At 33.7% G+C, this 16,507-nt stretch overlaps 1 protein-coding gene across 4 annotated transcripts in view; it reads right to left on the minus strand.

Moving 5' to 3' along the window:
* cdk14 (cyclin dependent kinase 14) overlaps positions 1 to 16,507 on the minus strand; it is a 145,654-nt gene that overhangs the window by 90,396 nt on the left and 38,751 nt on the right. For 3 of the 4 annotated variants that reach the window (XM_079895132.1, XM_079895130.1, XM_079895133.1), the window contains 3 exons: positions 6,153 to 6,398; positions 3,184 to 3,278; positions 1,836 to 1,915 (listed from right to left, as the gene is read on the minus strand). In XM_079895132.1, the coding sequence (XP_079751258.1) occupies positions 1,836 to 1,915; positions 3,184 to 3,278; positions 6,153 to 6,398 (421 nt within the window). Of the gene's footprint in view, positions 1 to 1,835; positions 1,916 to 3,183; positions 3,279 to 6,152; positions 6,399 to 12,027; positions 12,140 to 16,507 lie in introns of those variants that run through there. The other variant, XM_079895131.1, reaches the window with a different exon arrangement.

Raw genomic sequence — 16,507 nt, forward strand, 5'->3', positions numbered from 1 at the left:
ACACACCATCTCTCTCTCAGCGCAATTAAAATGCATGTGACGGTGAAGGTGAGAGCAGCGAAAATCTCACACCTTCACAATCTGCTCCGCTTCACTGAGAACTCAGCTGGAGAGTGAAAACGCCTGCTTCTGCAACAGCGGACACTTTTAGGTGACAGAATTCAACATTTTTTTCTTTTTGTTACATGAAGGCCACATTAAAACGCTTATAAATATTATTTAAAGGGGTGGTTGATTATGATTTCACTTTTCTAACTTTAGTTAGTGTGTAATGTTGCTGTTTGAGCATAAACAACATCTGCAAAGTTACGACGCTCAAAGTTCAAAGCAAAGGGAGATATTTGCTTTTAAAGAAATTGCTTTTTAAGGACTACAACAAACGGCTGGTAGAGACTACATGAGCTTCCTCCCGGATTAGTGACATCACCAACCCTAAAATTTACATAAACCCCACCCCCGGAACGTGATTTATAGATTATCATGACAGAATATGCTAATCAATGACTAGAAGATAACTACACACAAGCTACATAAATTCATCAACTAACCATTCAGAAATGTTGTCTACATGTTGTCACCTCTTCTTGAGTCTCTTCAGTTTGAACATAAAAGGCTAAAAGTGTTTGAAATTTTCAGTGCATGTGTGTGTGAGGTAAAAGGACACAAGCTGTTGAAGCTCTGCCCCCTGTGTGCCGGGAGCAGCAGCTCATTTGCATTTAAAGGAACAGACACAAAAACGGTTCGTTTTTGCTCACCCTCAAAAAGTGACAACTTTAACATGCTATATAAAAATATCTGTGGGGTATTTTGAGCTAAAACTTCACACACACACTCTGGGGACATCAAAGACATATTTTACATCTTGTGAAAAGGGCATTATACCACCCCTTTAAATTTATTAGGGTTGGGTATTGGCACAAATTTTATGATCCGATGCGATTTCGATTCACAAGTTTTCGATTCGATTCAATTCGGATATATATATATATATATATATATATATATATATATATATATATATATATATATATATATATATATATATATATATATATATATATATATATATATATATATATCAAGTACAGTGCATGTCAATTCTTCCTCAAGAAAAAATATCTCTAATGCTATAAACTATACAGGGAATCCTGTCAAGCCGGTACATTACTATAAAATTAAGGGTTAAAATTAACAACTGATTTGTACATGAACATTTAAATTGCACATAAGGTAGTTTTTAAAATAAAAAAAAGTTCTTCTTAATGACATAATTATGTTTCTACTCCAATTTGTTTTTTAAATATAAACATTTAAATAGTGGCTGTCATAACTTGTTTTCCTGAAGGATTTATTCAAACATAGTACATTAAATACTGAAGAACAGGTTAAATAAAATATAATGAATATGTATATTTATCAAAATGCTCATCTCTAGAATCATTTTTCTAGCTAACTATCAAGTTTATGGTCACTGAATGGCCAAAACGCCATTTGCTTTTTGAATTTCTAAATAAATTGACAGAATTTGAAAGCCGAGACTTTGTTTCATATCAAAAGTAGCAAAGCAAAAAGCTTATTGTGATTATTGGATGGCAGGAGTTTAGAGCAAATAAGTTTTGTTCATGCATCAACTGAAAACAGATTAAAAGATCAACTCTGGGGATTTAAGAATTGATACCGGACGGTTCATCAACATGAGAAATCAATATTTTTAACTCAGCCCTAAAAGTGATACTGTCTTTAGTAGCGGCTCAAATGAGCTCCATGCATTATGAAGAGAAAGAGAGAAGGGAAGACAGAGTGATGGAGAGACAGTCGTGTCCTGGTTCACTCACCCTCTCTGATCGCTGTGAAAGGCGTTCCCTCTTCCTCCTGCAGACGAATCACTTTCAACGCAACCAGCTTCCCATTCACCCTGCAAACACACCACATGTTTTACACTTCATATTCATCTGTATTACAGGACTGATCCATAAAAAAGAATGTATCGTATATTTGTTCCTATAGTTCAAACAGCACATCATAGGTTTGATTCCCAGGAAATGTGTGAATTGATAAAAAATATATATTTTATCCAAAGCGAATTACATTGCATTTTAAGGTATAAATTAATTAATTAATTAATTAATTGATTGATTTGGATGGATGGATGGATATATATATATATATATATATATATATATATATATAATTAATAAAGCAATATACAGTAAAACAGTATATTCAGGGTAAAAAAACAGAAATATACAATAATATATATAATATAATATAATATATATTTAATTTACTCAACAACAAAAATACAAAAAAAATATTTGATTACTAATAAAGTTGTATTACATCATAAAACACAGAACCCAGAAACATTTTAACGGACATCACAGAACTTTGGAAAAATAAAATGGAATTTAAGGGGAAAAAATTAAACCATTTTCATAGGGCTCTATTATTGTTAAAATTTTAATGAATTATTAAACTGTTACAGTTTTATGAATTAATTTGGTAAGCATGCTTTTTGATGGTTGCAATTTAACCCAGAAATACTGTATTAAAACGCAAAATAGAATGTTGTAAAAAATAAAACCTATTACATTGGGCCCTATATGGGAAATTATTTTATCTAGTGTGAATTGACTGGATGGTGTAAATGTCTCTACTGTATATGACAGAATGTTGTTTAATAAGAGAGATTGATGATGATGAAATAAAATGGAACACAAATTAAGACCAGGAACACAATTTACTGATTTACTGTTAAGTCAATGAAATGCAATTTAGAGGCAGTGGAGTGAAACTAAACACAGAGGTCAAGATGTGAAATAAATGAACTCCACCAATCAAAAGAACTTGCACACAAATAGCATCATTACTATGAAAAACACTGCCAATAATGCACAATTCATTTCACGCTGGCTGAAATTTTATTTTCCAGAGTTTAATTTATAAAAGTAATCATCAAGGAAAAAACAAGCGTTACACGCTCTCTGTCTGAAAGGATTTCATACAACATGTGCCATTTCATGCTCTGGAAGAGAAGCTCTCTCCGGCTCCGGGATTTTATTACAGCAATATGAAAAATTATTTCATTCATATTATAATTATCTGCTGCCGTCTTTGCTTACAGTTTTATTACTAAACAGTGTGTCTGTATGGAAATGAAGTGCATGGTTGCACAGAACTCACTTGCTCTTCCCTTTGTATACGGTTGCGTAGGATCCCTCTCCGAGCTTTTCCAGTTTCTCATACGAATCTGCCTTCCCGAACTTTGGGCTTGTGGGCTGTAACAGAGATAGACGCAGTTAAAGTCGGCATGAAACGGAAGTTGCGATCATCTTTTCTTCCCCTATTGTGACGTATATCCAAGTTAAACGGCGTCTCGAACAATAAAAAATGTAGGGCGGACTTGATTTTGTTCATTGGGAATTGATTGAATGGTTGTGGATTGCTATTGGTGGATCGTCATGTGATTGACAGGTTGCCCCGCCCTCGCGCCAGTGAACACATCATCAGAGAAGAGAAGAGATGTCACTGTAAGAGGGAGGGGAAGTTATTTTGATGTTCACGGATAAATCATTTATAATAAATCCTGCAATATTCCAAAAAAAATTCTGATTTCATGGTGACTTTAATAGAGGATATTCTGTGATATTTTATCAGACCAGGAGGCCAGCGACCGCAGCAGATGTGAGTTCAGCCAGCGTATGGTCAGGTATTCTGGGTCAGATCCAGGATTTATACAGCAGGGATTTCCGGAAAGACACGTCTGTCCCCGTATTAATGACCCAGTGCTGTTTCAACTGGACGTGATTAATAGTTTCCTGTTAAACGGGAAATGTGGTCTGCGGGATTTTACTGTGAGCACTTTGGCAGTGACTGAAAGAACACAGGTGAACTGTGGTTACATTTACTAGAGTGAAGCTCAAGGTAAAAACTCCACAAATTATTAGTGTGTGCAATCTGCAAACATATCATGATTCATCAGTAACTTTCTTACTAAAATGTATTCTAACCCCTCCCCCCCCCTTGCTCAAAAAGGCTGCATTTATTTGAACAAAAATGCAATACAAACTTTGAAATTACTCCAGTTTTTGGTGTCACATAATCCTTCAGAAATCATTCTAATATGCTGATTTGCATGCATTTCTCATTATTATCAATGTTGAAAACAGTTGTGCTGCTTCATATTTCTGTGCAAAAGTGTATAAAAACATGCACACTTGATACGCACAGTTTTACATGCATAGTTTCTATACACACACAAACCTTTAGGAGTATTGTGTCTAAAACATGTGACTTGGACACATTTGTAAGATTCATCTTATGATGCATCTAAAGAAAGCTGACATTTCAACCTCACCCCAACAAAAAAAATCTTTTCCAAGCAAAAACAGTAATATTTTACTAACATTAAAGAGAATGCAACTAAAAAAAAAAAAATGTCTTTTCCAAACCAATACAGTAATATTTTACATTCATTAAAGCAAATGCAACTCAAAAAAACATGTCTTTTCCAAACCAACACAGTAATATTTTACTTGCATTAACGAGAATGCAACTCTAAAGTCTTGAAGAGCAAATGCACACGGCACTAATTCTCCTGAAATGCAGCGTTTCTTCAGTAATCAGGTTTGCAGCCTGACACTGATCTGCAGCAGCGAGTCACTTATTGCGATTGGTGTGAAAGATTACCGGACTGTTCCCGGATAACCGCTTGCTCAGATGCGCCTGTAACCGCAAACCCTGCAGCCTTTTATCAACACCAGACACCAGCTGTCTCTTAGAGACCAGCGGCCACCATACGGCCGCTTTCAGTGAACACATCCGCTCTCCAATCCATCAGCCTCGCTTTAGAGCGCTGGTATTACCTTAGCGGATCTTTATTATTGTGATTAAGGTGTTCGGAGTGCAGGGACCCCGTGGAGAACAGGTTTTAGTGGATTTTCTAAATAAGAAGGTCTGTGGCAGAATAATGAGAAGGGTGTTATGGGAAAGAGGTCACACTCACTCTCTCCACTCCTTCTGTCAGGCTTACGCTCATCCATTTTTCATTGGTGTGAATCAGCAAGCAAATGTGCTCGCTAGCTGCATTCTTCAAACCCTCCAACAACCTTTAGTTTTCCCTCTCAGGTCAATCGTGTCTCGCTTAGGGAATTATATACTATAAAAAGTAACTCGTCTTTTCTAAATTAAATTGCAATAAATTTAATAATTATACAAAATGCTGTATGTCAGGGTTTAACAAAGTGGGGTTTGTGAGTTAATAAAATAGAATAAAATAAATTAATAATGTAATATTAAAATATTTTTAAATAAAAACATAATTAATTAATAAAATAAAATAATTGTAAAATAAAAAAATCTAAATAAAACCCTTACTAAAAATGATTAAAATCATAATATTAAATTAAAATAAATAATAATAAAAAAATCAAGATAAAATACTTACCAGAAATGAATAAAATCATTAAAATAAATACTTTTAAAATTAAAAATCTAAATAAAACCCTTACTAAAAATAAATAAAATCATAATGTAAAATTAAAATAATTTAAAAAAAGGAAAAAAAAAACTCAACACTTACCAAAAAGGAATAAAATCAATAAAAATTAACATTAAAATAAATAATTTTAAAATAAAAAGAATCTAAATAAAACCCTCACTAAAAACAAATAAAATTATAACGTAAAATTAAAATAATTTTAAAATAAAAAAATTAAATAAAACACTTGCCAAAAATGAATGAAATCAATTAAAAATTAAAATATAAATAAATAAATAATAAAAAAACAAATAAAAAATAAACGTAAAAATTATGAAATATTTGATTTGTATACCTGCATGTGACCATTGACTGCCCATTAACTGTGAACATGAATATTAAATTTAACCCTCTGGGAGACTTCAAGTAGAAATTTTTAGCTCAAATGGGCTTGGCTGGAAAAAACAATTGGTAATCCCTGTTGTATGTGATAAAAATATCTACAATCAAAACACATTTCAAACCTCACATAAAGGTTTATAAATGAGGCTTATCAAGGACAATCATGATCTGTTAGCAATGTCAAATTAGGCATGAATTTGCTCATTCCGTCATAAACTTTAATAAGCACAAATAAGACATAAATTATGGAAGGAAACACTCAGACACTCACAGAACTAGGACTGGAGTGACGGCGTAGTTTTGGAGACTCTTTCCCAGAGGAGGAGCTTTTGGAGGTGATGCAGGCATTGTTCTCTGAGTGGACTCGCTTCACCTGACTCGCCGGTTTCTCGAAGGCATCGAAGCCGCTCTGCGTCCGCTGCACTCGCACCTTCTTGTCTTCAGGAATGGTGTCCAGGGGTTTGATGACTGAGTCGGATCCCTGGCAGCTGCGAGTGGACATCTTGGTGACACATATCTGAGAAGAAGCGGAGAAGAACATCTTAGACATCAGCACTTAAACACTGAAAAAAAAACATCATTTTTCAGGAGAAATATGCTTAAAACAGGATGCATTTACTTGAAATGCAAAACTGTAAGAAACGATAGCTATTGTCTCCTAAAATAAAGAATCGATTCTGAACTGCCAGAAACAGGTCGTCAGCAATTCCATCTCACTTCCTGTTACACACCAACGAAACAATGTAACAAATGTGCATAATGCCAGTCTATGGTCCTCATTGGCTGCCTGTGAACGTATTCTTTGACCCTCAAACACTGTAGTTGTTGTTGAGACTTGGAAGAGTCTGGTTTGTGCTGTCAACATGTCAAGAAGACGCTGTTTTCAGCCCTGCAAATCCACTTTGCATGCACTTCTAAAGGATGAGGACTCACGCTGGAATTGTGTATCACTGTGTATCAAGTGCTGAGGAAGCCTCCAGAGCTGAAATTCAGATATGGAAAAAGGCATTCGGTTTCTGACAAGCGCTGTAAGCGGTAGACCAAATCACAACAGACTGGGTCATCTGACCAATCAGAGCAGAGTAGACCAATCACAACAGACTGGGCCATCTGACCAATCAGAGCAGAGTAGACCAATCACAACAGACTGGGCCATCTGACCAATCAGAGCAGAGTAGACCAATCACAGTAGACTGGGTCAACTGACCAATCACAGCAGAGTAGACCAATCACAACAGACTGGGCCATCTGACCAATCAGAGCAGAGTAGACCAATCACAACCTAACATAAACCTAACCAAATTTAGTTCTATGTTCTATGCAAAAAAAAAAAGAAAAAAAAAAAAGAAGACAACAAAACCAACAACAATCAATCAAAAAAAAAAAAAAAATATATAATATATATATATATTGTATTTATTTCCAGAACAGAAAAGAATAAACATTGAATAATGCCAGATTCAAAATTATTGTTTGATTTTGTTCAACATCTTGAGAGTTGAACATTTTGGATCTCTCTTTTTATCACTTCATAAATCAGAAAATACTGTCAACAGCCAGAAAACAAATACATTTTCATCATATTTTTAGGAATAAAATTGTATGTAAATCAGGCGAATGATGTATGAACAAACCTTCAGAATATAGATATGAATAACTGCACAGTTTAGTGTGTGTAAAGCTGCTGAAGTGGAGATTTCTGACTCAGAGCAGGAGAAAACACTCACAGCCTTTAAAGATAGACTACGTATTGTCATTGAAATCTACAGACGCAAAGTGCAATAAAATAAACACTATAATATGCAGTTTAGATGTTTTCTTTCCACTAGTCTGTAGCAAAATAGACCAAATCTTAAAATTGACCAGTGCATGGAATAAAACACATTTTTTACCTGTACATGATAACAATACTTCAAATAAGAACAAGAAAATATCGTTTGCAGTGAAGACGAATGCAAGCCGGTAAAGACTTCGACAAAAGTGAATGTCCGTGTTCATACAAATCTACAAGCCAGTCTCCTGTTGCTTTTCTTCAAAGTTGTTTCATGCAGTTTGCACACCCTGCAAGGGTCGGACTTTCATCTCTACCTCTGTGAGTTCAGACATCGATCCAGCGCTCTCAGCTACTATATTACAGTCTACGGTACATCTCCATCACACACACACACACACACACACACGAGCATTGATCTAAACAGTGCGTACCTACCGGCCACTCCATCGCCGCTCGGACTGTCAGCAGCACAAAAGGCCCAGACGAGCATGTCATGTAAGCGCGGCCCCTCAGATTAAACATTTACGGGCCTTTCAGAAGGAAAACATCCCAGTGAACCGCCTCTAATGACCTACATCTTCAGTGTCCAGGCTGAGTCACTGGTTCGCTTACATGGGCCGGGTTTCACTGAACCGCCTTCAGCTTCTCTGGTTGGTTCGAGAGCCTGAACATGTCAAACATGACAATTCATCGATGTTTCTTTATTACCCGACACAACACTAACAGTAACCGGAGTGAGTTGTGTTGCTAAGGACCTTTCTATGTAATCTAGGCAGAAATAAACTGGTAAAAAAGAGAATTTAGTCGGATGGATGGATGGATGGATGGATGGATGGATGGATGGATGGATGGATGGATGGATGGATGGATGGATGGATGGATGGATGGATGGATGGATGGATGGATGGATGGATGGATGGATGGATGGATGGATGGATGGATGGATGGATGGATGGATGGATGGATGGATGGATGGATGGATGGATGGATGGATGGATGGATGGATGGATGGATGGATGGATGGATGGATGGATGGATGGATGGATGGATGGATGACAGAGACAACAATGGATAAATGGATGGAACGATAGACTGATATATTGAACGACACACAGTTAGATAGAACAGATAGAAATAGAATGATAGATGATCTATCAGACAGATAGACAGAACGAGATAGATATATAGATAGATAGATAGATAGATAGATAGATAGATAGATAGATAGATACAGAACGAAAGATATATAGATAAAGAACAATAGATAGATAGATACATAGATAGATAGATAGATAGATAGATACAGAACGATAGATGTATAGATAAAGAACGATAGATAGATAGATAGATAGATAGATAGATAGATAGATAGATAGATACCTTGGTTTGGTTTAGCCAAGGTATTCAGGATGTTTTTCAATGCATCAAGTTATAAATACAATAAAACAATATTGTCTGGAATAAAGAGTTCGAATTATGTGGCAAATAAAAGCGGACTCCTCTTCAGATGAAGCTGATTAACTGTTAAACAGAAACTGAAGTGAAATGCCATGCAGAGCCGGTCGAGCTAAAAGGCCTTTTTCTCTTCCTGACAGGCCAGCATTTGAAACATGAAGATGTAAGTGACCTTTTTAAAAGTGAGCAGAAGCAGAGGCTTCGCAGTGGTGTGAGACAGACCTGAACCGTCTCTGAGCTCAAAGCACCAGTCGTCTGTACGTCTCTTTATTCTGCTCAGACAGACTCCGCTGTCAATCAGGAGTAAGATGTAAACGTTGTGCGAGCAGCTGCCGCGAGCGGGTTTATTGTTCTAGACGTGTTTCAGCCACAATGAGCTCTAATTGAATCTCAATCACTGCTGGTTGTTTGTGCGCTTACAAACGCACGTCAAGATCCTTAACATCATGACACTTGTCATGTAAAACTGCAGCTGTTTTCTCATTTCAAGTATAATTCCCAGCGCAACGTTCATAAAAACAGAACATGGGTTCAGCTCTATTGTAAGGAACAACTTTCTGTTTCCTCAAAGGTGTTTGACATAAACTGGACATTTATTTATTACCATCCATTCCAGAAGAAGTGGTTTGACATAATAGACATTTACAGAGACTCTACAAGGCTAAAACTGAATTTACAGAGATAGAAATTCATAATATGTGTCTTTCGTGAGCATCAGAGACTGTTTATGTCTTTTGTGATGGTTTAAGTCAAGTGTCCCTTCCCACTATTCTTGACAAATAAATACATTAGAAAACTTAACAAATAAATCAGAAAATAAATAAATTAGAAAATAAGTAAAATTTAAAATCAATTAGAAAAATAAAATCTAATGTAAATAAAAAAAAATAAAAAAAATAAAAATATATATATAAAAAAAAAAAAAAAAAAAAAAAAAAAAATTATATATATATATATATATATATTACTAATATAATTATATATATTACTAATATATATATAATTATATATAATATATTATATATATACTAATATATACAGGCCAAAAGTTTGGACACATTACTATTTTTAATGTTTTTGAAAGAAGTTTCTTCTGCTCATCAAGCCTGCATTTATTTGATCAAAAATACAGAAAAAATGTAATATTGTGATATATTATTACAATTTAAAATAATTGGTTTTCAATTTATTATACTTTAAATTATCATTTATTTCGGTGATGCAAAGCTGAATTTTCAGGATCATTACTCCAGTCTGATTCATTATCAAAGTTGGAAACAGTTCTGCTGCTTAATATTTTTTCATAACCTGTGATACTTTTTTAGGATACTTTGATGAATAAAAAAAAGAAAAAGAAAAAAGAAAAGAAAAAAAAAGAAGCAAATGTTTTCAAGATAGAAATCTTTTATAACAACAATATACACTACTGGTCAGTAATTTGGGGTCAGTAATTTTTTTCTTTATTTTTTTTAAATAAATCAATAATTTTATTCAGCAAGGATGTGTTAAATTGATAAAAAGTGATAATAAAGAAGATATAAAAAAAAAAATATTTTGAATAAATGCAGTTCTTTTTAACCTTTTATTCATCAAATATATTAGGCAGCAGAACTGTTTCCAACACTCATAATAAATCAGAACATTAGAATGATTTCTAAAGGATCATGTGATTGACTGGATGTCACATGTGACACTGAAGACTGGAGTAATGATCCTGAAAATTCAGCTTTGCATCACCAAAATAAATGATAATATAAAGTATAATAAATTGAAAACCAATTATTTTAAATTGTAATAATATATCACAATATTACGTTTTTTTTCTGTATTTTTGATCAAATAAATGCAGGCTTGATGAGCAGAAGAAACTTCTTTCAAAAACATTAAAAATAGTAATGTGTCCAAACTTTTGGCCTGTACTGTATATATATATATATATATATTACTATATATATATATATATATATATATATATATATATATGCAAATAAATAAGTTTGAAAATTAACAAATAAATCAGAAAATAAATAAATTAGAAAAATAAATAAATAGCATTTTAAAAATAAAAAAAGAATTAGAAAAATAAATATATCAAACATAAATAAACAATAAATAAAAAGAAAAATAACAAAGAAGCAAATAGATCAACAAGCAGATAAGTTAATAAATAAACAAATAAGAAAAATAAATAAGAAAAAACATCAAAATTATATAGGCCTACATAAATATACAAATAAGAAAAAACAATTAATTAATTCATTGTAAAATAAATAAGAAAAATAAATATATACAATGGTTTAAATAATTTAATTAGAAAAATAAATAAAATCACAAACAAATCAAATAAATTCATAAATCACCTGCTTAACAATAACACCCACAGACTTCCAGTGAAGGAGGAACACAAGCCAGATCTACAGACCAGAAGATCACAGAGACACGAGGGTGCAGGACTTTCCTGACTTCAGACAGAAAGCATTCACCTAGTAACACCTTAGCAACCACCTATACCAACACCATCGCATCACAGAAGCAAGTTTGCAAAAGCAAGCACTTTTCTTTACAAAATGTACAAAATCTAGTTACTAACAGGCCCAGTTCTAGGACTGCGTAACTAAGGGTGCCAGTAGATATTACATCATTAAAGTAACATTGTCTGAGCACATTCAGTTTCCTAAAGGTCTCATGGACAACTAAACGAAAGAAAAATGCAACCTTAAACTATGAACCTCACATAAACACAGCCTCTATTCTGCACAGAATACATTTTTCTGCGTCTATTGACAGATTCACACACATGAAATTAACAGTCTGTGATTTATCCATATCAAACAACACTAATAAAGTGCTTTTATTTTAGACGATAGTGAGCAGAGGAGAGCGATTAGCAGCGTCCCTAGACAGACATAACATTTACCTTCCAATGTACAACCAACACGGACTGATTTACTGCAGCATCTTCAACACGCGTGACTGTCTGAATGTGGGATTTCAGAGCACTTAATGGAAACCGCAAGCTGGACATCAATGCTCAGTGGTTATTTGTTATACACTGCTAAAAAACACAAAGACACTGTGTTGTTTTTCACTGTTAGCTTCACATCTCCACATGAACACCTACAGCTCCCGTAACTAAAGCTGCAGACACTAATGCGCTTGGAGATTGTGTTTAATAGTCTAAGTAGTGCTCCGACATCAATATCTGACTCAATCTCTCCATCAAAGCTTCATCTGGAAGGAGCGCTTTGAAACAAACTCACGCATCTGACGCCGACCTTCTCGCGCGAGGACTGGCTTTCATGTGTGGAAACATCTGATGGGTTATTTCACTGCAGAACGGGTGGGACACAGCATTCATGATTCATAAAGAGGTCACGAGCACGTCGTATGGCACAGAATAAAAGCCCCTGAGTACCGTATAAGATGCACAAACACGCTTCACAATCAGAAAATAAAATATAATAAATATAAGATAAAGGATTAAACAGGATAAATCAAGATAAAATTAAGATTACATGAAAAAAATAAATGATATGGTAATAAAATAGGATTAAATAAGATAAGATGAAATAAATAAGATGAAATAATTCTGATAAAATAAGATGAAATAAAAAGTATAAATAAGATTAAATAAATAAAAAAGATAAAATAAGTAAATACGATACAATAAATAGAATTAAACCAGATAAAATAAGAATGAATAAGATTACATGTATAAAATAAGATCAAATAAATAAGATTAAAATAAACATAAATAAATAAAAAAGAAAGATCAAATAAATAAATAAGATTAAATAAATACGATAAAATAAGATTAAATAAAAAAGAACAAATAAGATTACATAAATAAATAACAAATATGATTAATAAATAGATAAAATAAGAATAAATAAAATTACATAAATAGAATGAAATAAGATTAAAAATAAGATTAAATAAATAAATAAGATCAAATAAGACCAAACAAACAACTAAATAAGATTTTTATTTGATGGTATTTAATTTATGTTATTTATTGTTATAAATAAATAAATCTGAACTCCTTTGAGGGCCACTGCAGATCATTAATGCGCAACATGCTTCCTGTTTAGACAGAATAAATGACTGGGCTCTGATCTGTAAATCATTTACAGTCCTGAAACGAATGGAGTTGTATGATTTAAATGAACATGCTGAGCTGTAATGTAATGTATCGCGAATGTGTGCGGTTCGTCATGGCAGAGGTCGCCGATGGCGTTATTCAGGGCGGCTGTCAGGAGCGGGACTGCAAAATAGATGACATTGACTCCAGCAAAAGGGCTAAAACATCTAAAGCTGAGAAATCCTTCATATTTAAGAATCCATTGGGAAAACACTCCCTGATTACAGTAAAGAGGAAATCCAAACCAAACAAGCCATGTAGATAGGAAGTCTGATACTGACAATGTTCTAGTTCGCTAGCATAGAAGTTTAGGGCCGGACGATGTATAGCGAAAACATTATATCTCTGTGTTTTTAAGCTTTTTGACAATATTCAGCGAGAAAAAAAGAATCCGAAGGCTTTCCAGTCCATAATCTCAGAATCAGTGAATGATGAATGAATATCTCAACGACATCAGAGAATTACACCAGAGTTAGTTTAAAGGAAAAGACTGAGTTGGTATCTGTAACTAGAGGGTTTATGGTCACTACTCATACTAGTTATGCGGGTTCGCTTACTGTGCACAATACCTACTGTACAACAACGAATGACATGTCCTTGTTGACTCATTATTGACTGGATTGACAAGATATTTAGACACAAAAAAATGAAATGATCATTACTGAACACAACATGACTTAGTGAACTCTTACTGAAGTCTACTCTTACGAAAGTCTGCTCATCCAAACCGCTTCTGAATGAAAGCTATAATCTCGGCTATGACGAATAAAAATGAACAGAAGGCTGAAACACCTGTGTTCTCCTCAGCTGTCACACACCATCACATCTATCAGTATGCATGAACGGCCAACAGATAGAGACGCAAGTGAGCTGCATTTCAAAACAGCAGGAAGCGAGAGAAAAGACTTAAAGGGACAGTTAATGGACCCCATAGACTTCCAATACTATGGAAGTCTATGGGGTCCATCAACTGCTTGGTAACCAACATTCTTCAAAACATCTTCTTTTGTGTTCAACAGAAGAAAGAAACTCAAACAGGTTTGGGTGAACTATCCCTTTAAAAAGTACATTCTTAAAAATAAAGGTCCTTTGTCGGCATCAATGATTCCAAACTTTAACACCAATGGAATCCTTCCATTCCACAAAAGGTTCTTTATAGTGGGAAAAGTTTGAATGGATCTTCAGAGTGAAAAGAAAAATGTTCTTTAAAGGTTCTTCTGCTGCAAAACGTTCCTTTTAGAACCTTTATTTTTTACAAGTATATGGATAATGCAGAAAAATGTAATTAAAAAAGTTAAAATTGACAATTTTCTCAATATTTATCAATCAATATCTGAGTGCAACATTCTCATATTTTTATGAGTTTCTGCTCATGTGAAGAGATATGTTGTCAACAATGCAGCTCATTAGTTTGTAAAATACAGCTATAGATTTATAAAACATGAATGACAACTCCAGCATTTTTCTGACAGACACTGTCAGAATTATATAATTCAAGTATATCCTGATTAAAAAAAATCAATGAGCAATGTCACTGCGAGTGTTTTGCGTCCAGTGCGGGTCATGACTGTGAACTCTAGTGATTAACGTGAATGCTACACAAGTTTTATAGAAATTGGATGGGAAAGGACAGAAAAAAAAAGAAGGCAAAAGGTTGCACGGTATTAATGACAAAATTGGCAGACTTCCTCGCTGTTGCCGGCCGTTTAATGGATGTTAGGATCAGGACTCACTCCAGCATTAATTCCACCAGGACGTGTTTCTCAACAACACCAGCAACACATTCATGCAGATAATGTGTCTTCCTTGAACATGATTATTTTGATTTCGCTCCATCTGTATTCATTGAGGATGAATTTACACTATCATTTAGATGCTGATTATGAAATCTTATGGTCTCCCTCTATATTTAATGGCTGAAATATTGTTCATCTTAATTTCTGTGGATTATAAAAACTGTACATGTTTTTCTAGCCCACAACACTATTATAATCTTTCTCTGCATTGCTCTAAACAATTCTGATTGAAATTTGCATAGAACAATAGAATGACAGATAGAATGATAGAATGACAGAACGACAGAGAGAATGATAGACAGAATGACAGATGGAACGACAGAATTCTGCTCAATTCTGATTGAAATCTGCATTGAACGAAAGAACAATAGATAGAAAAACAGATAGACAGTTACTGTAGATAGAATGACAGATATGTAGAATGATAGACAGAACAATAGAATGACAGAACAATGGACAGATTGAACGAAAGATAGAACAGGTAAAATGACAGACAGAACGACTCAATTCTGCTAAATTCTGAATGAAATCTGCATAGAACAATAGAAAAAAAGACGAACGATTAATAGAATGATAGAACGACAGACAGAACAACAGACAGATTGAACAACACAATCAATTCTGATTGAAATCTGCATAGAACGATAGATAGAATAGATAGAACAACAGAACGATAGACAGAACAATAGATAAAACGATAGATAGATAGATAGATAGATAGATAGATAGAACGATAGATAGAACGATAGATAGATAGAACGATAGATAGATAGAACGATAGATAGATAGATAGATAGAGATAGATAGATAGATAGATAGATAGATAGATAGATAGATAGATAGATAGATAGAACAACACAATCAATTCTGATTGAAATCTGCATAGAACGATAGATAGAACGATAGATAGAACAATAGAACGATAGACAGAACGATAGATATAACAATAGATAGAACGATAGATAGAACGATAGATAGATAGAACGATAGATAGATAGAACGATAGCTATATAGATAGCTAGATAGATAGCTAGATAGATAGATAGAATGATAGATAGATAGAATGATAGATAGATAGAACGATAGATAGATAGAACGATAGATAGATAGATAGATAGATAGATAGATAGATAGATAGATAGATAGATAGATAGAACGATAGAGAGATAGAACGATAGAGAGATAGAACGATAGATAGATAGAACGATAGATAGATAGATAGATAGATAGATAGATAGATAGATAGAACGATAGAACGATAGATAGATAGAACGATAGATAGATAGATAGATAGATAGATAGATAGAACGATAGATAGATAGATAGATAGATAGATAGATAGATAGATAGATAGATAGATAGATAGATAGATAGAACGATAGATAGAACGATAGATAGATAGAACGACAGATAGATAGATAGACAGATATAGATAGATAGATAGATAGATAGATAGATAG

Source organism: Squalius cephalus (assembly GCF_949319135.1).
Source record: "Squalius cephalus genome assembly, chromosome: 15".
Classification (NCBI taxonomy): Eukaryota; Metazoa; Chordata; class Actinopteri; order Cypriniformes; family Leuciscidae; genus Squalius; species Squalius cephalus.